Source organism: Grampus griseus (genome assembly GCF_964374135.1).
Source record: "Grampus griseus genome assembly, chromosome: 3".
Classification (NCBI taxonomy): Eukaryota; Metazoa; Chordata; class Mammalia; order Artiodactyla; family Delphinidae; genus Grampus; species Grampus griseus.
The window spans coordinates 42,298,727-42,324,046 of record NC_139019.1 but is presented as its reverse complement, the minus strand read 5'-3'; the positions used below and the strand labels follow the sequence as shown (position 1 = coordinate 42,324,046).

General features: G+C 41.5%; 2 protein-coding genes across 4 annotated transcripts in view; one reads left to right on the top strand and one right to left on the bottom strand.

Moving 5' to 3' along the window:
* PLPP1 (phospholipid phosphatase 1) overlaps window positions 1–15,518 on the top strand; it is a 120,511-nt gene extending 104,993 nt beyond the window's left edge. For both annotated transcript variants that reach the window (XM_082650028.1, XM_082650027.1), the window contains exons 4-6: window positions 1,476–1,533; window positions 13,000–13,176; window positions 13,748–15,518. In XM_082650028.1, the coding sequence (XP_082506154.1) occupies window positions 1,476–1,533; window positions 13,000–13,176; window positions 13,748–13,879 (367 nt within the window). In that variant the 3' untranslated portion in view covers window positions 13,880–15,518. The remainder of the gene's footprint in view (window positions 1–1,475; window positions 1,534–12,999; window positions 13,177–13,747) is intronic.
* The window catches only part of MTREX (Mtr4 exosome RNA helicase), a 137,449-nt gene continuing 126,318 nt past the window's right edge, over window positions 14,190–25,320 (bottom strand). For both annotated transcript variants that reach the window (XM_082650023.1, XM_082650024.1), the window contains 2 exons: window positions 15,738–15,842; window positions 14,190–14,316 (listed from right to left, as the gene is read on the bottom strand). In XM_082650023.1, the coding sequence (XP_082506149.1) occupies window positions 14,264–14,316; window positions 15,738–15,842 (158 nt within the window). In that variant the 3' untranslated portion in view covers window positions 14,190–14,263. The remainder of the gene's footprint in view (window positions 14,317–15,737; window positions 15,843–25,320) is intronic.

Sequence of the window (25,320 nt, the reverse complement as noted above, 5' to 3'; positions counted from 1 at the left end):
TGAGTCTGGTTTTTATGATTTTTGTGGCACAATCTACAGTGAATACTCTGAACATGGAGTTTCAGTGAAACTTTTAACTTGCTTGGCTTTGAGAACATTTCTGTGATCATGGTCATGTTGGCTTGATGGGACTTGACAGTCCTTGAAATTGGCTTTTATTAACTTTAGGCTCTTCGATATAACTTATTGAAACTAGTCATAAAATGTACAGAACTCTGCTCAAATTATCTGATTTAAAACAAGGATTTGTATTGACCTTTCAATAGCCAAGTAGTTGGGAAGGCTAAAAGTGATTTATTTTTCTTGTTTTACATAGATTAAACCCAGGATAATTATCAAGTTTCATTACGTAAATCCTGTTTGGCACAGGAAGTTGGAATATTCTCTTTCTTAGGAATGTATCTGATTATAAAAATACCATAATTCTTGGTGGAGTCAGCATCAGTATCTGTGTAGGAAGTCTCCACTCTCCTACTTAACTCTCAGTTGCCAAACGTACACACATGACTTTCTGATACGTGTTTTAGGAGTCTTTTCTCTTCTCTGAATCAGGGGAACCAAATTCCTTTTGAACGAAGTAGGGTGTAATAAGTAAGATACTAAGAACCTGGTTCCTCTTGGTTTTGTTCTTAAGTGCAATAGAATTAGGTTTCGTAAGCATGGTGTCATTTTTAGGTAGAAAGATGATACCTAGATGTTTATAGACTATAATATTGAAAGAGCTGGCTCATCAGGTACAGGACTATCCGTGCACAGTGTGAAAATAAATGTCAAACAAAAGCACTTAATCTGGTGGGAAATCTAAGGCAAGATGCTAAAATAACACTTTAAAATTTTTGAATTTATTTCTTAAAAAGTAGTCAACTTGTGAGTGTTCCAAAGGAGGTATTCGTTACTGCTGTTCAGGGACAAACCCTTCAAGTGGAAAATAAAACTTAAATCATGGTTACAGAAGTTTTTATGTAATAGGCCATTTATGCCAGTTATGGCTTGTCATGTATTACTTCAGAAATGCTTGGCAAGTTTGTTCTCAGTGACTCATTACCCATCCTAAAAGTATCAATAAAATGATGCTGAGTAGAAATTGGACCTCAGACCCTCCTAGGACTCTTTAACTGCTGCCTGCCCCACCCTTCTGATCTCTGAAGGTAAGGGGAGGGAGCTGTATACACTGGGGAGGTAAGGAGATTTATGAAATAAAAAATATTCTTTGGGCTTCCCTGGTGGCACAGTGGTTGAGAGTCTGCCTGCCGATGCAGGGGACACGGGTTCGTGCCCCAGTCCGGGAAGATCCCACATGCTGCGGAGCGGCTAGGCCTGTGAGCCATGGCCGCTGAGCCTGCGCGTCCGGAGGCTGTGCTCTGCAATGGGAGAGGCCACAACAGTGAGAGGCTCGCGTACCGCCAAAAAAAAAAAAAAAAAAAAAAATTGGTTTCTAGGAGAGAAAATTAATGTTTCTTTTCCTTCTCTTCTAGATTGTCCTTTTACTCGGGCCACTCTTCGTTCTCCATGTACTGCATGATGTTCGTGGCAGTAAGTACTTTGTGTCTGTTGATGGTGGCATACGTGCTGCCTGCACTTTGTGTGTTCAGCTTTGGTGTCCTCTCCTGTGAGACCCCTCTGACATTCTCATCGGCTTCACTTCTCAGTCAGCTGTAAGCCATTGCTGGCTGCTGGGGTGAGGAGTTTGGTTTATTGCACTTGAAGGCAGCTGTTGTTGCTCCTATTTGAGCAGGTTTTATTTTCCTTCCACTTTGTGAAACATTTCCCAGACTGCTTTCCATGGGACTAGAAAGGTTCTAACTTCAGGGAGAGCCAGTTGCTGCTTCAGAGGCTTGTCATCTGTACAGTCTCCCGATGGCGATTCTAATTGCACTTGCATTATACAAAGTCAACAGTGAAGAGTTAGAGAAGACTGGCACCCATATTTTGCATATCAAACTAGAGATGAATGTGTAGTGAGAGTAATTAGTGGAAGACCAGGCTTTAGGGCACACACAAGGGGTCTTTAAACGTCAATTTAATTGACTTTTATTTTTTATAATGTCTTCTGTGTCTGTGTGTCTCTCTGTATGTATAAAATTATCAAAATTTGGTGGGAAAAGAAGGGAGAGGAGAAGATCTCTACCTTAACAGATCAGCTTTAATTTTTGTCTTGATTTTCTTTGTAAGTGGATTTTTTATATAGTTGTGCTGTGTAAATTTGCTGTTTCCCATTCCCCTTCCCCCTCTGATCACATTAAGTGCTATATGATATTAAATTCATGACATGGATTAAAGATTCACGATGTGTATTGTTAAGAGTAGCCTGCTGGGAGTTATTTGGTTTCATTTAGAGAATTTAACATCAGTTTTACCAAATCTTCCTTTTATTTGAAAAAAAAATTCCAAAAAATGAAAGAATGTAAAATTTATAAAACGTAAAAATTGCAGATGTGTTATATAAAATTCAAACCCAAACTTCAAAACCTTTTCAATAGAGCTAATTTTTGGCTTCTTCAACATTTCTGCAAATTTCAAGGCTTTCATCTTATGTTAATTTTGTGAGGAAGCAACAGGGTACCGATTCAGCAGAATTTAGAGTTTCCTTTTTAAAATATTCACCCAAATGTTTCTGAAAATGTGCCATGGGAAATGTGACTTATTTGACGGTAGTAACAGCAAATACTGTTCTAGCAATCTCTGTTCATTTATCTTTTTAGGAAAAATTAACAAGTTTTCTAAAGGGAGCCACCATATTTTTTTCTCTTTAAACAGGACATGGGGAGTGGGGGAGAAGGGGAAGGCTGGCAATGGCTAGAGCTATTAATATATCCTGAGAACTTTTCCCAAAGCAAAGTTTGTGTCCATACTGAACGGCTTTTGAATGTTTGTAGGCCCCAGAGCCAGACATCACCAGGGCTACTTTTGTGGTTTGTTATTCCCTCACCTGTGTGTCAGTATCTTTAAGTCCCTCTTTATGAGAGAGAACTAAGAATCTGAGGTTTGGTTGATGTTGATGATGATGTGCATTTACACTACTCTTAAGTTTTGACTCCTTCTGAAAGCTCCCATGAAGTAGGAGAGGAGGGATGATTGCCACCCTTTCACAGTCATAGATGGGGAAATAGGGGCCTTGGGAGGAGGCCGCTAAGGTCTACAAGCTCTCTGGGAATCTCTTGTTAATCAGGCTCCCTTGCTTTGTTGACTACTTGAGCTGGACCCTAGTCCAGTTATTTCGAAGGAGGTCAGGTGATGCAGATCTCTGAAAATAAAGTGGTGACATATAACTTCCACTGTTTTGTTTTTATAAATTTATTTATTTTATTATAAATTTATTTATTTTATTATTATTTTTTGGGCTGATTTGGGTCTTTGTTGCTGCGCATGGGCTTTTCTTTGTTTGCAGCGAGCAGGGGCTATACTCTTCGTTGTGGTGTGCGGGCTTCTCATTGTGGTGGCTTCTCGTTGTGGAGCATGGGCTCTAGGCACGCGGGCTTCAGTAGTTGCGGCATGCAGGCTCAGTAGTTGCGGCATGCAGGCTCAGTAGTTGTGGCACGCGGGCTCAGTAGTTGTGGCTCGCAGGCTCTAGAGCGCAGGCTCAGTAGTTGTGGTGCATGGGCTTAGTTGCTCCGCGGTATGTGGGGTCTTCCTGGACCAGGGATCGAACCGGTGTCCCCTGCATTGGCAAGCAGATTCTTAACCACTGTGCCACCAGGGAAGCCCTCCACCCACTGTTTTTAATTTCAAAGAATATTCTCAGCTGTATCATACTCCATGCCTTATATTTATTTTTGCTCTTCTTCTTTTCTCCTTTGACCCTTCTTAAAATATCTGTATATTCACTCAAATAGAAACTTTTACTGAGCTCTTCTGTGAAATATGAAATTAACGTATAGAGGGTGAAATTATAGAGGGCCTCGATGGCCAGCCCACTCTGTGGACACCCAGGAGCAAACGAGGAGGCAAATTAGGGCTGTAAGCAGAGGGCAGATTACCTCAACTCTATAGTTCGGTGGTTGGGTCAGTATCAGCTATTTAGATGTAAAGGTATAATGCAAAAGAAAAAGCTCAAATAGGTTTGTCATAGACCAAGAAATTTCTGGAGAAGCAAGCAGACCAGAGCAGCCATGCACTGCGTTTCACTGACTCGGAGCAGTGGAAATATTTAGTTGATGTGGATGTAGGCTCCAGCTTTTATTTCAGCCGCTGAACACACAGATGTCTCCTTGCCTTCCAGCGTTCACATTTATATACCACACTTAACCACTACGCCCCCGCCCCAGATTCCTTAGGCAATGACTCGCCTTGCTCCCCTAGGCATCTTGGCATCATGCGTCAGTCCCAGATTCAGGTGGAGATGTAGTCATTTAAATCCTCTCTGAGGACAGTCTTTGATAGCCCGAACTTCCCTGTCAATTCCTGACACCCAGAAATTAACTTTTGGTTAAAAATGTCTCTTAAAGAAAATACCCGACCATTGTTCTCCTCAGGCAGGGAGCCGAGCCCTGCACACTTTACAGTGCCTGGAGTTAGACCTGTGAAAACCACCTAGGTTGGCAGCAGGGTAGGGTTGCATGTAGCCAGTTGATGTGTTTAGTGACTCCCCTGGAGTTTGGCCACATGCCAAAGATTCCAAATTTACTTGATTGTTCAGGAAAAGAGGAATGGGATGAGACTGTCCTTTTTTCAGTACAGTAAGGAATACACTAAAGTACTTTTCCCAGCACTGTCATGTTGAGACTGTAACCCCAGAGTGTTTATATCACTGCCTGTTATGAAATTTCTATATAAAACACTACAACAGGAACCAAGTACCTCTCAGTGTCAGTGCTTCAGCTTGGCTTCCCTCCCTGCCACAGAATGCCTTGTATCTGGGCCTTGCCCCCATCTCTGTGTTTAGATAGTGCTTGCCCCCATCTCTGTCTTACTCAGACCCTCTGACACCACCTACTTTCCTCAGCATTTGTACAGTCCCTCATCTGGCATTGACCGTACACTACCTAGCACTGTTGATATTTCATGAAGATGTTTCTCAAACTGTGAATTAATGTGAGCATTGGGCAAATGGCCCATAAACTACATGAATCCTGCCTAATTTTAAGGTAGGATTTGAGATTTAAATTCAGGAACTCTGTGAATCCTAAAGATGGTAAAATTAAAGTCTAGACGAGAATAAACTGAGGCCTGCCTTGCAGTGCTCTCCTGGCCAGGTCTCTCATCAGATGAAGGTGGAACAATACAATGTGCCTGGCTTGGTATTAGAAGCAATGTTTCAAAATAAGTAGACCAAGGTATATTTCTTTGTGTTGAGCATGCTGTTGCTAGTCTAATTCAGGGGTTGGCAGATTTTTTCAGTCACAGGTCAGATAATATTTAGGCTTTGTAAGCCAGGTGCAATCTCAGTCGCATATTCTTCTTTTTCAAATAGCCCTTTAAAAATGTGAAAATAATCCCTTGACTGTGGTTGAAAATGGGGGGGAACCCTCTTATTTTTTTTAATATGATTTTTAAATTTTTATTTATTTTGTTTACTTATTTTTGGCTGCATTGGGTCTTCATTGCTGTGCGTGGGCTTTCTGTAGTTGCGGCGAGTGGGGGCTACTCTTCTTTGCAGTGCACGGGCTTCTCATCGCGGTGGCTTCTCTTGTTGTGGAGCACGGGCTCTAGGCATGCGGGCTTCAGTAGTTGTGGCGCGCAGGCTTCAGTAGTTGTGGCTCGTGGGCTCTAGAGTGCAGGCTCAGTAGTTGTGGTTCAAGGGCTTAGTTGCTCCGCGGCATGTGGGATCTTCCCGGACCAGGGCTTGAACCCGTGTCCCTTGCATTGGCAGGCGGATTCTTAACCACTGCACCACCAGGGAAGCCAGAAACCGTCTTATTTTAAGAATAAAGTACAGTCATACCTTATTTTATTGTGCTTCACTTTATCACACTTCACAGATAGTACGTTCTTTGTAAACTGAAGATTTGTGGCAACCCTGCACCAAGCAAGTCTATGGGTGCCATTTTTCCAATAGCATTTGCTCACTTCATGTCTCTGTATCACATTTTGGTAATTCTCAAAATATTTCAGACTTTTTCATTATTACTGTTATATCTGTGATCAGTGATCTTTGATATTACTGTTGCAAAAATACTACAACTCGCTGAAGGCTCAGATGATTGTTAGCATTTTTTAGCAAAGTATTTTTAAGTTAAGGTATGTACTCTTTTTAAGACAAAATGCTATTGCACACTTAATGGACTGTACAGTATAGCGTAAACATAACTTGTATATGCACTGGGAAACCAGAAAATTCATGTGACTCTCTTTATTGCGATATTCACTCTACTGCAGTGGTCTGAAGCCAAACCCACAATATCTCCAAGGTATGCCCGTATTAAGAGACTTTATGAGGCAATAGCATTTTATAGTTAAGTGTTACAAGGTCAGTCTCGGAAAGGCAAAATAAAAATAAACCAGCTTCAAAAAATACCTTGTTCAACAATCAAATTTTAAAAAATCAATTTTAAAAAAGGATCTACAACTAGATCCTTTAATGGAAGCTAAATTTTTTTTTTCCTTCAGAAGTTTTAGACAACAAAAGAAAGGTGATATCCTACTCTTCAGTGATAATAAAATAATGGAAGAATGTTTATGTAGTGTCATAGTAATTGAGTTTCCTTACTTTTTAAAAAAGTGTAATTTTTACACAAAAAGAAAAATGTGTACAGCTTCTTTTTTCCAACGTGGTCCTGTGCACTGGGAAGTCCTCACTGTTTATTCTGACAGCGTCATCTGTGTGACCCATATCGTGAGGCTCTTCATAAAGTGACCCACAACTGTTAGCTCTGTGTTTTGGGGGAGGCCTCTCTGCACTTGCCAGTGAAGCATTTGCTGCCTGCACGGTGGAGCTTCTTCCTACAACGCTCCTCTCTGGGCTTGAATATCTAGTTATTTTGAGCAAATTGACTCCTGTCCTTTTTGCCCGAAAGAATAAAAACGTTGCCTTTATGAATCTCTAGTAATATCCCAGCTAAGCAGCTTTTCTTTCTTTAAAAATATCAGGCATAGTAGCTTATTTTCAACCCATTTTCAGTAGGTTTTACTTCGCTAAGAGAGATTGGACACTTTATCCTGCATTGAGCCGTAAGATTTACATGGGGTTTTCCTGACCAGAAGCCCTACCTGGAAGAGTGGCATTTGCTCATTTTGGAGGCAAAAACTACCCCTGAAACCTTCCTTTTCACGAAGGCCAGTGGTGAGGCCTGGTTTCAGTGAGAGCGTTCCTTGGAGGATATTGGTGGAGTGTGGCGACAAGGCTAATTCTCTTCAAACTAGTTTCTGCTTTCTGAAACTGGGCTCTGCAGTCAGTGGTTGTAACTGATTTGCTCTGAGCTCTTGATTTGACTCACTGGTCAGGTTCAAGACAGGGAGGGATAGACAGACCTCACCGCAGTCTCCTTTGGGCCTTGAGGTTAACGCTCTCTCCCTATCACATCCTCCTGTGGTATTTGTCTCTCCTCCTCCTTTTAATAGGTGAAAATGGGGGGAGGGAGGAGTGTAAAGGTTAGTGAAGCATATGCTGTATCTTTCCTGTTAACTCTTTTTCATTTCCCAACTTGTGTCTCCTGGAAATCCAAGGCCTGTTGCATTTTCCTGTATGTTAGAGCAAGGATGCCACCAGGCAGGCTCATGTGTTCCTTTTATAAACATGACTGTTCTCTTAAATATTTCAGGACAGTGTTCAAATTGGTGGGGGAGGTAGGCATAGGAGTCCTTTATACGCGAGCGAAGACTGGACACCTAACTGGGGATTCTCCCCCATCCATTCTCTCTCCTTGGCTCACCCTTGTGTTAATTCCCTTTGCTTCCCCTCTTAAAAACTTAGTTACCACTGCAAATCCAGCTCAGTGTAAATCCCTGGATTAGGCCCTCTTTTCTACCTGCCTCTTTATGTCTACAAGTCTTCCACTGCTGACTGGAGTTTTGTGGATTGCCTTAGTAATGAAACTCGCCAGCTGCATTTGTTTTCATCCTTTGTTCCTTTGCTGTCCTGCACTGGGGCTTCATGAATCCTGTACTATCACAGTGTGAAGCTTTTGCTTCTGGGAAGCACCTCAGTGAACTGCTGCAGGTCATTGCTTTTGTTCTGCTGTTTCCACCTTGTCTTTTATTTCTAGTTGTGAACTTTCTATTTTGGAGCTTTTTCCTTCACCAGAAAGTTGGATGATAGGATTGGGAGGGATCCAGAGGCTAGAATCTCTCATCAAGCAGTACCCCCTTCCCCCCAATGAAATACCCACTGGGCAAGTCAGTTAGCTAGGCCAAAGTGAAGCATGTTCAGAGAAGAATGTTAGAATGGGCCTGAGAGAATGACAGATGAGTCATTTGGCTTAGGGGCTCACACCCTTGTACTGTTTGCAGAAAAAAAGTCATAGAAGTAAATCCCATGCCTAGTGCCACAGTTCTCTTGTAATGGTGCCTTCAGTGGACATTTAGTATGTTTGTTCTGATGTGGGATTTTATTTTTCTAAGTTTTTCTCCTTGTTTGAACCCAGGTGTACAAACAGCCTGTTTTCCTTTTCATTTGAAACGTACCTTTTTAAAAACTAAAACTATCATTTGAGTCGCAGAAATTCAAATTTTAAAATAAAACAAAACAGGATTTTGGTTAAACACACAGAGAGGAGGCTGTTAACTGGCTTTTTTTTTTTTTGCGGTACGTGGGCCTCACTGTTGTGGCCTCTCCCATGGCGGAGCACAGGCTCTGGATGCGCAGGCTCAGTGGCCATGGCTCACGGGCCCAGCCGCTCCGCGGCATGTGGGATCTTCCCGGACCGGGGCACGAAACCATGTCCCCTGCATCGGCAGGCGGACTCTCAAACCACTGCGCCACCAGGGAAGGCCAAAACTTTTTTTTTTTTTTAAACATCTTTATTGGAGTATAATTGCCTTACAATGGTGTGTTAGTTTCTGCTTTATAACAAAGTGAATCAGCTGTACATATACATATATCCACATATCTCCTCCCTCTTTGCATCTCCCTCCCTCCCTCCCTCCCTATCCCACCCCTCTAGGTGGTCACAAAGCACCGAGCTGATCTCCCTGTGCTATGTGGCTGCTTCCCACTAGCTATTTTACATTTGGTAGTGTATATGTGTCCATGCCACTCTCACTTGGTCCCAGCTTACCCTTCCCCCTCCCTGTGTCAAGTCCATTCTCTAGTAGGTCTGCGTCTTTTTTATCTTTTGGTTGTAAGCAGCTGACTTAAGTATATCTCCTAGAGGAGAGGACGGTTTATAGTAAAGACATACATGGATTAGAACAGGCACACCAACAGGAACAGAACTTTTTCCATGTGTCTCATTGACCACCTGGTTTTTTTACAGTGTGGCTGCCACTCCACACCGTGGCTGCTTCATTCTTTTCTATTAAACGGCTCATTCTTATCTAACCATAGCTTTTGCTTCCTCTTTAGTTTGCAAGTAGCCTATCATGTGTCCATCAGGTGCCATTTCTACAACTTCTGAAAATAGAGAACTCCTTTTCACTCCCAGTGTAAATCCCAGAGGGCACATTACAACCCAGCAGATTTCTAGGTCAAGCCTGTCATAAGTCATACTCAGTGCCCTCCCAGAAAATAAGGCAGGGCTATGTGGTCCCCTTCAATTTTGTCTGTGGATCAGCAGTTTCCCCCAGAGGGAAAATTGAAAGCTTTTTAAAAAAATTAATTATTATTTTTGGGCAGCGTTGGTCTTTGTTGCTGCACGTGGGCTTTCTCTAGTTGCGGAGAGCGGGGGCTGCTCTTCGTTGCGGTGTGTGGGCTTCAGCAGTTGCAGCTCATGGGCTCTACGGTGCACGGGCTTCAGCAGTTGTGGCTCATGGGCTCTAGGGTGCATGGGCTCAGTAGTTGTGGCTCATGGGCTCTAGGGCGCAGGCTCAGTAGTACTGGCGCACGGGCTTAGTTGCTCTGCTGTACGTGGGATCTTCCCGGACCAGGGCTTGAAGCTGTGTCCCCTGCATTGGCAGGCGGATTCTTAAACCACTGTGCCACCAGGGAAGCCTGGGAGAACTGAAAATTGTAGATGCTGCCACTGAACCAGTCTGGTACCATATACAACATTGGATATGGAGTTCTGTAAGTTCTAAATCTTTAAGAGATAAGCAATTGAATGCCTTACCTCTAATGGGTTTAGTGCACATGTGATTAACATATGCATGTGTGGGAAGAAGGGAAACAGTGGAGATTGCAAAGGCAGGGACCTACAGAGCCTTTTTATTATCAGCTCTGGCATTAAAGCATGAGTTGTCCCTGTATCTAGTTCTAATATAACAGTGCTGAGAAGCATCAGGTAGTCAGTTTCTCTGAGACAGTTAGGGAAAGATGGAGGAATGGAGACTTCTTTTTAATGAAACATACATACTTTCTTCTCCCCTCTCAAAGGACAAGGAGTAGAATTAAAAAAGTTATAAATCCACGAAGTCAAAGAATGGAAAACGAGACAATAAGCAAGAGGTAAAGATTCTGGAAAGCAGTTAAATGAGTGGTAGGAGGAAGCCAAGTCTCTTAGCGCCTCCAGAGAGAGGGAGCTTAAAAGATTTGCACTGCAGAAGCTGAGAAAGGATGAGGAAGAGGAGCCACCAGAAAGACAGCATGGTGTGCTTTGTTGGACCTGCTCGTGTAGAACAGACTTTTGGCTGGAAACACGGGAGGGGAGTTGTCGAGGTCTGGAGTTGTTCAGGGCATGTCAACTGTGGAACTCAGTTGACCCAAGGTTCAAGAAACTCAGTGTTTACCGCCTTGGGGTCTACTGAAATGGAAGAGTCTTCCCAGGGAAGAGCAGGGCTAGAGGTGGTGCCCAGCTTTTGTAGAGCTACACTGAGTACCCTGGACCCAGGGAAACACAGAACAGGCATATAGGAAGCACACTCAATTAACCAACCTCACCCAGAGCTGAGAACTGTTCTGTGACCAGAGCCTGCACTCAGGCCATACGGCTGTTAGTCAGCAGAAGGGCCAGAACACAGAGTGGAGCACAAGGTTAGGTGTATGATCACAACTGGGGAATCCCAGAGCTCCCACAGGGGGAGTGGCCTCTGGATCCACACCGAGGGGACCATCTGTACTTGGGTAGACGTGTAAGAAGAAACTAAGTACTTAGAGGATAAAGGGTTCACCTCAAGTATACTGCAACTTATTTGATTACTGACCATAAGTGAATGTTACTTTCACAGGGATGTTGAGGAAGAGATTGGGGCAAATTAATACTTATTTAACAGATGTCTGCAGGCTACCTAGAGTCAAAGTCAGGGTTCTTTCAAAGGAAAGTATTGTTAGAGGGGTTTTAGAATCTTAAGTGAGGGAGAGCCTTGAAAGCCCTGTCTCTGAGTTTCCTTTAGGGTAGGACTAGCTTTACAACCATTTTAGAGTTTTTTTTTTTTGCTTTTTGGTTTTTTTTATTGCTATGTCGCTAGCAGGGATGGGTGCAGTTCTCCCTAAGATGTCTGCATTCATGTAAGTATTTGTAATTCTTAGGTATATGTTTTTATAGTCTAAATAACCCATGCCTTTAACCCTTACCTGAAAAGGTGGCTTAAGAAGAGGGTCAGTTAAACTTTATATATGAAACTTGGCTTCAGCCCTAGTCAAGGAACTGTCCTCCTTAAAATGAACAAAAAGTTTCCAATAAAAATAGAACTAATGAGGTGAAATCTTATCTGGCACGGCTGTGGTACCTAACTGGGCTTCAGTTGGCACATGTCAACTTTGCCCCAACCAGAACCAACTATCTTCCCAACTCTAGAATCTTGAGACAAGCCTCTTACTCCTTACGTTTTTATAGCTTCAACAACAACAAACAAAAAAAGGGAAGAGGAGCTCTACAGAAAGCCAGTAGCACTTCAGCCAGCTAAGGAGTCCAACTCAGTTAAACAACTGGTACGCTCTTTTAGGGTTAGATGTTTATACTATAAAGTACTTGATAAAATTAGACAACCTCTGGGGCTTTGCCAGGTGCTGAGAACTGAACACACATAGCAGTGCCCAAAGAACTGGAAATGGATTTGTGTATCTATTTTAAATAGGCAGCATCATTGGGTACAGCCACATAATTAAATGCAGTCCTCAGAAAACAGTTTAAGTATATGAGCTATAAATTACTGAGCAGAGTTTTAAAAAATGAATATTAAGAAGTATATTCTTATTGGATAGAAGTTAGGAAAATTTTTGTTTTACAAAAATGAGACCATATTGGCTGAAAGGAGTTCATAGGAAACTATTCCAAATTCATTCTACATTACAATCTTTAGGGATGCACCCAAAATCAGAGGCAGGCTGACAATGGCAAAGGCAAGATTCTCAGGTCTGATTAGAAAAGTCATAGAACTTAAAGGGTACAGGTGCTATTGAAAGAATAGACTCCTTTACTGGATCAGGACTAAACTACAAACTGTATTATTTACTTAGGCAGATTATTGTATTTACTTATAAATACAGATTATTTATTTAGTCTCAGTTGCTCTGTTAAATAATTTGAGGCCAGAGGAGCTCTCAAGTAAATTGTTTGGGTGAATTAAGCAAATTTAGTTCCTAGATGGCTGGCTAGAAAATACAGTAGCTTGGCCCAGGGTAAGGGCAACCTGTGCTCAGAATGCTAGCAGTTGATCCCAAGACTCTACACTAATGACAGTTATAATTCAAACTGCAAGGTGAGGAGCTGCCCCCTGAAATCCTAGAAGGTCTGAAACACTTACCTTGTTCATAATTTGAAGAGTGGTGGTAATAGTTTTTATTTTTTAAATTTTTTATCCTTTTGGTTTTGTTTTGGGATTAATTTTTAGGTATTAATGAGTACAAGAATGCTTGCCTAAAGCCCTGTTCCATATATATAGTAAATCACAGATTATTTAATGAATATTAATATTTTGTGACTATCATTTTAAACATCAACCCTTTAACAATGTGGTGATAATTAATATAAAACATAGTCTCCAGTTGGTATGTTAAGCTCTTTTCTTTATTTTTATCTTTTCTGTTAGCTTTATCTTCAAGCCAGGATGAAGGGAGACTGGGCAAGACTCTTACGCCCTACACTGCAATTTGGTCTTGTTGCTGCGTCCATTTATGTGGGCCTTTCTCGAGTTTCTGATTACAAACACCACTGGAGTGATGTGTTGACCGGACTCATTCAAGGAGCTCTGGTTGCAGTATTAGTTGTAAGTATACAGGGCAGCAGCCTACATCCTGATACTGAGAAACACTTGGATAAATAAGTAGAAAAAAATGTCCCAATGAGAAAAGTATGCTAAGGCAGAGAATGTGGCTCAATAATTGCTACTGGGTGAGGACCCCAACGTTATTAAAAGTCATTTTAGGATAGATAGCAAATAATACCTACATTACTTACTCTTCGCAAGTTATTTAAAAATTTACTAAATTTTTTTTTAATTGTAAAAAGCTCTGGCTATAAAGTGTTTTTAGTATGACTTGGAAAAAACAAAAAAACAAAAAACAAAACTAATTTACATGAGGAATGACACTTTCATTAAGGGCTAGCAGAGTGAAGCCATCTGCCCAGTACATAACAGAGCAACTCTCAGAATGTCCTTAACAAAAATTCCTGTTAGCCACTAATTTATTCGTACCCTTAACCTGTACCCTGTAAAGTATATCCTTTTGTTTATATTTTGCACACTGCTTATTGCAACTTTGTATACGGTTTAAACTTACTTAAAATTGTATCATTAAATACTTTGCCCCATTCTAAATGTTACCTGTTCTATACAGGCTGTATATGTATCAGATTTCTTCAAGGAGAGAAATTCTCCTTTTAAAGAAAGAAAAGAAGAGGACTCTCATACAACTCTGCATGAAACACCAACGACAGGGAATCACTATCAGAACACTCACCAACCTTGAAGGTGGCAGAGTGCCCAGATGAAGCTGGCCTGCTTTCTAAAGGAAAATGATTGCAACCAGAAGGCAAGAGGATGCGTCCTTCTTCCCAGTATACAAGCCTTTAAGGGGACTGCTGCTACTGTAACTCTTGGATGCCCACTTTACCTGTGTGTATATAGTTACATTTAACACAATGGTTATCTAATAGCTCTAAGTTCATTACAAAAAATTTCAAGCCTTTCACTAAAACAAATGCCCCACCTGTACATTTTTTTATTAAAAAAATGTAATGCTTATGTACAACTGTGTATGTAATATGCTTTCTTAGAATGATGCTTGATTTAAATATAATACATCAGACAGGTGGTGAACAATTTAAAATCCCACATTCCTTTAGCTGACTCTTTATAGGTAGAGGCTGGCAGCAAACACAATATCTCTCTTGATTTTGGTGATTCCTAAGAGAAAAGAAAATACAGTTTAAATTCTCAAGACCATAAAGAATGTAATTCTTCTCCCCTGGGGTTTTGAAGACAGCACAACAATCCTGATTAAATTTGGTGAGAGGGCAAGCCTGGAAAATACAAAACCTTGCTTGCCTGAAGGACACCTAGAGGAGTTCACAGCCACCTCTGAGAGATGGGAAACTTAGAAACCAGACCCCTGTTCTCATGACTCTTGAATCTAAAGTACCCCGTGCGTGCGGGGGTGTCTAAAATTATTCAGAAAGACCAGACCAGAGGGACTAAGCTGTCCAAGAAGTTAGTTGACCCAAAAGCATGAATTTTTCAGCCTGCAATGGAAGGCACTATATTTCAGTTACCATGTGAAATTCTTTCTGGACTAAGGACAAACACATTTTATCATATAGAAGTTTACAAAACTAGACTTAACCCTGGAGTGATTAAATAGGTCTGCCTCTCTTAACAATGTTGAAGATATAAGCAGCTTTCATAAGCTTCTTCTTAAGGCGCTGAGTTGCCAGCAGAATCACCAGGTTTGACTGTGAGCAGCTGGTAACTCAGAGCAACTATGTGGCTGCTCTTCTTTGATGTTTTAACTCATAGTCCTTTCTCTTGGCCAGCATTCAGATGGAATGAATGAAACTATTTGCAAGCATGTATGCCTCTCCCCATTACTACCTCCTTGGTCTAGCCATTCTTTCCTGATCTGGTCTTCCTGCTTCCACCTTGCTAATCTACAGACTTGCCTGTGATGCAACAGCAAGAACTGCCTTGTGAAACCCAAGTCAGAGCACATCACTCCTGTGTTCAAAACCTCCAATCATTTCAGAGGAAAAAGCTGAGGGCTGGGAGCTACATGACCATTTCTTTTCTTCCTCCAACCCCTACTATTCTACTCATTGTTCAGCTGTGCTCCATCCACACTGGCCTCTTGTTGTTGCTTAAGTATATCAAGTGTCTATGAAGGACCTAAATGCCACCTTCTGAGTAGGGGACTCTAGGCCATCGTATCCATCCTCCAATTCCCTACTGTCTCTTCCTTTGTTTTTATTGCTACCTGATATATTTTAATTGTTGACTTGTTTACTGTCCACCTCCCTGCACTAGAATGTGAGCCCCATTAAGGCAGGGGTTTGTATCTTTTTTGTTCACTGCTGTATTCCCTGGTGCTTAAAACAATGTCTGGCACACCATAAGTGCACAATAAATATTTTGAGATTTTATATATATTCATTTACAAACTTTTTCCAACACACACACACACACTGATATTTTCTTTGGACACTACTACATGGCCCTTCATGGCAATCCAGTGAAGAGCATCTGAAAATGTTCTCCTAGGTTGTGGTCAAGAGCTCAAGTCTCAACAGGATTTGCCTAAATTATTAGAAAAAGCTTATGGGCTGGATACTGACCTTCTGAAAATTTATTTTCCAGCTCAGTGTTTCCAATGGCTTTTGCTGCTTGACACATTTGTCGAAGTAGTTCTTCCAGGCGCCTCATACAACGAATTATGCTGCCTGGACAGAAAAGGAAACAAATCACTTGTAAAGTGTAAATAATCAGGAATAGCAGAACTTTTGTGAAGACGCAAGGAAGGTGAACATGGGATGATTTAACTGATTGATAGTACTTTGAGGGACTTCTCCTGCAGTAAACCAGTAGTAAACTTGACTGGTGACTGCTAGGCACCAGGAAGGCTACAAAGATGAAAAGTTTAACTCCCATCCTTGACTAATGGTAGAGCGAGCCATGGATTTATTATAATGTGTTCACACTTGCTCTTAGAGAGGTAAGTAAACAAAATGCCCTGGGAGCACAGGAGAGAGCAACATGGGTGAAAGGTAGCAAAGGTGACATATAACTTGGGTCTCTTATAAATGAGGTCCCTGTCAGGCAGTGACAAGGGAAGACCACTGAGACAATGTAGAAAAGCAGCTATTCAAGGACCCTGAGTGTGGCCTACTACGGCCTCTGGACACTATCCTGTGAAGAGAATGCAACAGGGAATTTTTAAGCAGGGGAATAACAGGATCAGATGTGTCAATTTTAAAGGTGCAATCAATCATTCTTCTGGACCTTAGACTCTTTCATTAGTGCTTTCCTCACACGATGTGTCCTCAATGAAGCATAAAAGAGATCAGTCTCTTCCCACTGGATGTGACTCCGTCTGAGACAAGTGTTTGCATCAAAGGTGAAGTTGTAAACACTGTTTCACTTCTGTCAGACTTGCACAAGGAGGGGCCTTGAGATCCTTCCTCTTAAGTGCCACCTGCCTAAGTTTAAAACCCTTGGATTTAATTTTTAATGTCTGAAATACATTCGGAATATCAGTTCTCTCTGATATGCCAGCTGTTAACTCACACTTCAGGTCCTTATTTAACTCCTTGCAACACTGGAAGAGTTCATTAACATGTATCAAGCTCTTGTAATACACTCGATGTGCAGTGTTGAGGGCTCCTTTTTACCTTTTAATGCCTTGCACATTATGGTACAGTGTGCCCAAGGGAGAAAAACAGTAGAGAGATTTAACTCATAAAGCAGAATGGAATTTGAGCTTAGACAAAGGCAAAAATATAAGCCATGTACCTAAGAGAGTCATTAGGATTCAGCAGGAAATGCCCATGTACATGTACAGCACCTTTTCTCTCTGAGAAAATGTTGCACGAGGGCCTGGGCTGATAAGGACAACATGCCTGGTTTCTGAACCCACCTATGGGCCAGAGCAAGCAGAACACAAAGATGCTAGTTCACAGCAAGAGGTTTATGGGATGAGATTGGTCAACAAGAGGACCACCAGCACATATGTCAACTTGAAAGATCAATGGGGATACCTCTCTTAAAAGGATGCTATCATCTCCTACTTATGGGATGTTCACCTAATCTAGACTTGGTTATAAAAGGAGTGAGCTGAGACACCTGGAGTTAGAGGAAAGAAGACTGGATGGTGACCTGGATACTAGGAAAGATTCAGCTAAGTAATTAGCTCTATGATCTAGGCCCTTACTCTACTCTTATTTCCCCTTCTCATTTGTAAGGTAAATGACGATAAATGCAATTTAAACAGAGGGCTTACTTTACCTAACTGGATTTGTCTCACTTGAGATATGAGATGCACAAATTCTGTGACAGGGGCAAAGCTCTAAAGGAATGTAAGGTCATAATACAGTCCTTAAACCAAAATATTCAAAGTTCATACTTTATTGTCCTTCCTCTTCTCCCATTAGAAGGTCCATGGAGTTCTTGGAGAAGTAGGGTCAAGACTGACATCTCACCTCCACATCTACACACATCTTACAATAACCCTGGCCTTCTTATTATAGGAGAGTAAAGTAATTAATGTTTATAATAAGACTTAGGCATCAAGGAAAGGTGAAATAAGGCTGAGCATGTTTCAAGAAAAAAGGGTTAGAAAAGGGTTATGTCCAACATTTTCTGAGTACTTACTTTGTGGCAGGTCTATAATCTATGTTTTGTGTAAATTTTCTTGTTTGACCCTTACAGTTCCATGAGACAAGTACTGTTATCCCTATTTTACAAAGAGGGAAAAGAAGCTCAGAGAAATTATAACTTGACCAAGGTCAGAGCCGGGAGTATATGATGGAGTCAGGATTTAAATCTAGACAGTTAGATTCTACAGCCTAAGCATTTAACCATATTATACTATAGTACCTCACAAAAATGATTTATCTATATTTTCTATAATAAATGTATTACTTTCATAAATTTCAGTTTTAATTAAATTCAGTTTATACATTTAAAATAATCGAGAAAAAATTGTAAATATTTAGTAAGATTTTCAGGTCATACTCTAAGCTCCTCACTTCTGTTATAAATCTTCATTGCCAGGTAATGCCAAAGAATTTGCAGTAATGGGTTTCAAGAAGTAGGAAGTAGTGGCAATTGGCAAGTAGGATCCAGTCACAAAGAGTCTGTTTTCTTAATTCGGCAATCAGAGTAATGACTTGTGATAATTTCAGTGAAATGGGGGACTAGGTTACTATGGCTCAAGAAGGAAATGGGAGGTAGGGAGTTGAAGATGGTCTATTCTCGACTACTCTTTCCAAGCCTGGCTTGTGAAAGGATTGAGGGATTGAGGATGATGATGACAACAAGATAACTTACTAAAAAATGATGGCAGCAGCTAACACTTACTGACTACTTTGTGCCAGGCACTGTACTAAAGGCTCTACATGCATGATATTAACCTCACAATACGAGATAAGAGCTATTATTATTACCATTTTATAGCTAAGGAAACAGGCACAGTTAAGTGACTTTCCCAGGATCATTCATCTAGTGAGTGGGTAGGATTTAAGACCAGGATATATATGCTCTTGCTCTTAAACACTGTATGTTATGTTGGTAGCTGGAGAAGACGTGGATGAGAAATATAAACATATTCGTATGCTAAAATGGCAGCAGAAAGGATGTGACTCAAGACTGCAAAGGTGCAGAAAACAGTGGAAGGCGGCCCTGGAACTGAGTGCAATTTCCTCTGAAGAGGAAAATAAGGGAAAGGATATATGCCATGAATTTCTAGGTTAAGACAGGCCTAGCGGCATCTCCCTTTCCTCTGAAGCAGGAGTGATCACCTAGAAATCTGGGGCAAAGTTGAGGTAGATGCTTAAGAGAGCAGTGAGGATCTGGAATTGCCTCTACGAGAAGTCTCAGAGCCAGAGAGAAGTCCTGCATGGAGGACATAGTCTCTGGGCGTGGACCAGGGATTACATGCATGATGTTAACCTCACAATACGAGATACGAACTATTACTCTTCCCACTTTATAGCTAAGCAAACTAAGTAGTAGATGACATCTACTACTTGAGGGACTGTACTAGCAAGCTGTGGGCAAGACTACATGAGGTAGTGTTCAAAGTGTACCCAGCCGGTGCTCAACAGTCTCTCCTCCTCCTGCTACTTCTATTATTACTAGGTTTAATGTGATTCTGAGGTTACAGACTGTGGCTTTTGATGACACCAAATCATACAATTATTCTCCAGCAGAACTCTGCTGTGAAAGTACAGGAATAGAGAAAGTGAATTATTAGACTGATCCAGGTTGGTGGTGCATAAGGCAGATGGGAAAACAAGAATATCAGTTGCTTCCTAAATCTCTCTCCATGACTAGAAAAAAGGAACTGTGGTTCAGAAGGAAAGTTCTCTAAGCAGTGGCTGTGTCCTCTCCACAGCAGGTCTCCAAGAGAATGAGGAAGCAGCTGTGTGATATCTACCTGGTGTTTACTTCCTGTTACTGAGACAACTCATTCTGACACCAATAAACTATATTAAGATTTTGAAAATTAACAGAACAAACACTGCTTCTTTTACTAGCAACCTTTAACAGAAGAAAATAGTGATTTCACTGAAGATGTTGTTTCCAAGTAGGAGGAGACTGTCGTTAGCCACATCCAACATTCTACTACCATTTTACAAATGAGAAACCCTAGAGGTGGTTAATGCCTTTCAGGTTCAGGTTAACAGTTTTACATCTAGGTTTAGAAAAGAAATCTGACACCCTCATTGGAAATGGCAGAGATAACCGTATTAGCCACCCTTTACAGCAATGGCTTCCCTTTAAACTTTGAGGCTAAGAGTTCATGGAAGAAGAATCTTGGACCTTTACAAGCTGAAACCTTTATAAAAATTGAAGATACTAGTTTGTTTTTGCTGTGACCGTGGCTGAGAAAATTATGAACAGACAGGACCAGGGAAGGAGAAAGCTCAATTAATGGCCTAAGTGAGGAAGAGGGAGAGGGAGGGGGAGGGGGAGGGGAGGGGGAGGGGGAGGGAGAGGGAGAGAAAGCAGGTCTGAATGGCATCTGGAGGACAGTTAACTGGGTGAGACAGGATAAAAATGCACAAAACAGCCTGAAGTTGCAATGGGGGAAAGGATGGGGCTGAAATCAAAACCATGAAGCAAACACAACCAACCAGCTTTACAAATATGGGTAAGAAGAGGACTAGCCTATTCCCTAGGAACAGGAGGCTGCCAGATGGACACCAGCCACTGTAGGATCAGAAGGGAGCATCTCCTAGCTCCACTGGTAAATTCATGACTAGAGAAATGGATAGCACCTTTATCTCTTCCCCTGGATGAGTGTTGCAGCTCCTATCCCTCTTCCATTGGGCCCCCATGTGCAGGCACAAGCGACACAACAAGGGCACGTAAGGAGCCTATCCCCCACCCACTGCATCCCAGGAGGAACGGTGCTCCTCTACTGCTTAAAAATCTTTTGATACCATTAATGCAAATGCTAGTAGGAGCACTGGTGAGTCTGTTTCAGTCCTGATTCAAACATAAGGTTCTGGATGGTCCATGTGTGATATTTCTGTATTAGGATAATCACTTGTAGACCCTACGTTTTATCTTTAAAGGTGGTATTTCACAAACTTCAGTCATTAGCGTATCACTCATTTTTGCTGTAACACTTTTAACTTAAGTGAATGAAAGCTGCTCACTTATTTTTTATAAATAGGCCATAATTATAAAAACAACGGTTACAAAAACAAAACAATGCTATCAATTCCAGCTAGATACTATTGCCAACAAAAAGTTGATCACCCAGACATATTATAGGCACCTCAAACTCAACAGTTCCCAAAAGTAAACTCAATACTTTCCTTCCAAATCATTTCTATTAACACATTAAAAACTTTAAGTTTACTCTTCTATAAAGTGGAGATAACAAGAATTCCTATACCTAATGGGGTTATTGTGAGAAATGAATGAAATAATGCATGTAGGGTGCTTCACAAGTGTCAGTAACACAATAGGAGCTCAATAAATGTTGGCTATATTTGTTATTTCTGTTCTCAGGTGCTAGGGATGCTGAGCTCCAGTCCTGCTCTCACTGAAAGAGGAAATACAGTTGCAGTAACTTCTGGGTGTCTAGAGACAGGGTGGGGGCTGGAATGGAGAAGGTAATGAATATCGCATGACTCATGCAGCCAGATATTAAATGTGTATTTTGCAAACACTTCTATTTGAAGAGAATTAAATTAGGTAATGGTTAAAAATGTAAATATATATAGGACTTTAAAAAGGAACAGAGTGTATTTCACAGGTCATTTAGAATTGAAAAGAAATCCTTTATAAAACTGCTGTGCAGGGCATCGGAGAGCCAGGTACCCTGGCTCACAAACTCTGTTTTGACTGATTTCAAATGTGTACTGGGAATCACAGATAACCTGATATTGTTTTGGTATTTCTACAAATTGAGAAACTCATGTTAATAGCCAGGATCTGCAAAAGCTATCAGAGGCCCAACCACATGAAGTATATTGCTAAGATAAGCTAAAGAAACTAAACGCACATCTGAGCGAGCAAACACTGCCACACTTTGTAAGCACTCCCACTCAATTTCTGGAAAATGAGTTCTGACAGTTTCAGATGACATGAGAACAATTAAGAAAATGAGGCCAGGCGGTACAGGGTTGCACATACAATGGCTGTGGCTGCTGACCTCAGTCTTGTCAACAAATCACCGTGTGTGTACAAACACTGTCCATAGCTGCCTGCAGCGTAAAGGGGATGAATGAAGCCTACCGTGAAGAAGTGAATTACCCAGCATACCTACGTACTGCAGTTCTCTGTAATACAAGGGTTCTCCTTACTCCCAGTTTTGAAAATCATTCCGCCTCATCAATTAGGACCACCTAGATTAAGTGTTAGATAAGAGATACAAAGCTATTACCCATCCCCCCAGGCTATCTGAAGCTGACCAGAAACAGAAACATACACACTAACAACCTAATGGTTTGTTACAAATCTTTTTTTCTGGTCTTGCCAGAGTGTAAAGCAAAACTGAATTCTTACTAGTCATTGCCCCCCTTTTTTCTTTCTTGCTGTACGTGGGCCTCTCACTGTTGTGGCCTCTCCCGTTGCGGAGGAGCACAGGCTCCGGATGCGCAGGCTCAGCGGCCATGGCTCACGGGCCTAGCCGCTCCGCGGCATGTGGGATCTTCCCGGACCGGGGCACGAACCCGTGTCCCCTGCATTGGCAGGCGGACTCTCAACCACTGTGCCACCAGGGAAGCCCTAGTCATTGCCTTTTGAAGAAAAATTGTGGTAAAATACACATAAAATTTACCACTTTAAAGCATGTACCCCAGTGTCACTGCCTGTTTTTATCACAGTGAAATATAATTCACATGGCATAAAATTCACCCTTTTAATTAAGTGTACAAATTCAGTGGTTTTGGGTATATTTGGAATTGTACAACCATAATCACTATCTAATTTTAGAATCTTCTTATCACTCAAAAAGAAACCCATATCCATTAAGCAGTCACACTACCCCCTCCTTCTACCTTCCCCCAGCCCGTGGCAACCACAAATCTACTTTCTGTCTCTACAGATTTGCCTATTCTGGACATTTCACATAAATGAAATTGTACAATAAGTGGCTTTTGTGTCTGCCTTCTTTCACTTAGAACCTTAATCTGGTCAAAGTTCATCCATATTTTAGCATGAATCAGTACTTCACTTTTTTTTTTTTTACAGTAGAATACTGTCCCATTATATGGATAATACACAATTTATTCACCCACTGATGGACATTTGAGCACACATGCTTTAAGGGTAATCTTATAAACATCAAGCTCATGAGGTTCTTAAACAACACCATTCTAATTGAGGATGGAAATCAACACATTTCTTTATCTGGAGAGGTATTTATTTCTACCTCCAGCTTTCTGGCATTTGCAAAAGTGGTTCCCCACAGTTCACGCCCTGAATTTGATTTAAAACTCCTATCTAAGTGGTTATTGAGGCCTGAGGTTAGGATTATAATTATATTTTCCTGCAATCATTTACCACTAGATCCCAGCTTAGGCTGAAAACATTCCTGGAGGGCAGAGACTGTTGCTTTCACTGCACCCAGCACAATTCCTGATCCCACTAGGGTCTCAGTTAATTATTCATTAAATGGGTAAGTATCAGGTACTAATTCTTAAGTCATTTAGTACTAAAACTGTGCCAAACTTTAAACACAGAACAGATACATATTAATAGAATGTTACTCTACTATTATTAGCAAAAGTATTTTGAAATAACAAATCCATTGGAAAATCCCTTCTAACACTGATGTACCGTCTCCTAAGAAAGGGTAAAACTATGCTAGTGCAAAGGCAGTTGAGAAGACCATGCGGTGGGGGCAGAGAGTACGAATGTGCCAAACAGCATTTGCTTTAAAAATCTAGGACAGGGACTTCCCTGGTGGCACAGTGGTTAAGAATCCACCTGCCAATGCAGGGGACACGGGTTTGAGCCCTGGTGCGGGGACGATCCCACATGCTGTGGAGCAACTAAGCCCGTGTGCCACAACTACTGAGCCTGCGTGCCACAACTACTGAAGCCCATGTGCCCTAGAGCCTGCGAGCCACAACTACTGAGCCTGCATGCCACAACAACTGAAGCCCACGTGCCCTAGAGCCTGCGAGCCACAACTACTGAGCCTGCATGCCACAACTACTGAAGCCCGTGTGCCCTAGAGCCTGTGAGCCACAACTACTGAGCCTGCGTGCCACAACTACTGAAACCCGCACGCTGTAGGAACCACATGCTGCAACTACTGAGCCCGCACACCACAACTACTGAAGCCTGCGCACTCTAGGACCCGCGAACTGCAACTACTGAGCCCGCGTACCACAACTACTGAAGCCCGCGCGCCTAGAGCCCATGCTCCACAACAAGAGAAGCCACCTCAATGAGAAGCCCACACACTGCAACAAAGAGTAGCTCCCGCTCGCTGCAACTAGGGAGAAAAGCCTATGCAAAGCAACAAATACCCAACGCAGCCAAAACCAAATCAAAACAAAAAAACCTATGACAGGCAGAAGTACAGTAAACACTTTCAAGTGATAATTCGTCATAGGAGCTTTCCTGATGACATGTGCTTAGTGGAAAGCAAATCCTTCATGCACAGTGAAGACTACAATATTGTTTTTGTATAGACAGAAATAAATAGTAATGGCCCTGTCTAGGTTACAATGGATCTACTACAATGGATCAGTAGACTGAAACCCCGTATCTGTATGGGCTATAGCCCATACAGGGTGGTAACAGGGCAATAATTATTTATGTGAAGTGTTCAAAATTCCTCAACTGAATCACAGTATAAACTCTTCTCTTACATCAGATGTCCCCCAAACATATGGTGTTAATCATTACAATGTTAACTAGCTCCAGCTAATGTTTGAAAAATACTTAAAACTACTCCTGAGGCTCATGACATGACATGATCAGACACTTGACCAGAGCACACTAAAAAGTTCCAATGCAGTCATTTTCTGCCTGTAAAAATAAAGACACACTATACTATGGGCTAGAGCTTTGATTATAGTATTTTTCCAATTATATAAAGCATGTACAGTAACAAGATGAGGAGAGAATGGCTATTCTGAAATGGACGAACTAAACAACATAGTAAAAACAAAAAAAGGGGGCTTCCCTGGTGGCGCAGTGGTTGAGAGCCGCAGAGCAGCTAGGCCCGTGAGCCATGGCCGCTGAGCCTGCACGTCCGGAGCCTGTGCTCCGCAATGGGAGAGGCCACAACAGTGAGAGGCCCGCGTACCGCAAAAAAAACAAAAAAAAAACCAAAAAAAACAATATCCTAAGTAAATCAAGGTTCTCAGTTATTTTTTTGCTGTTTAATTATATAATTTGCTTTTATGAGCTTTCCCAATTTTAGAAAGAAAAGGTATAGCTGGTATAATGGTACCGTGAAAATTGTGTTGATGTTAGACCCAATTTCAAGTTATAAACTGAATCCCTCAATTTTTAATCTTAGATTTCTCAAGCAAACTGTGACACTGAAATAACCTCAAGGAATTGAAATAGATTTCAGGAACTGAAACAGATTTCAGGAATTGCTATGTATGTATGTTGTGGAAAACATCAACTCATAGGTGGCAGAAATACAAACCGTCAGGACTTCCCTGGTGGCGCAGTGGTTAAGAACCCGCCTGCCAATGCACGGGACACGGGTTTGAGCCC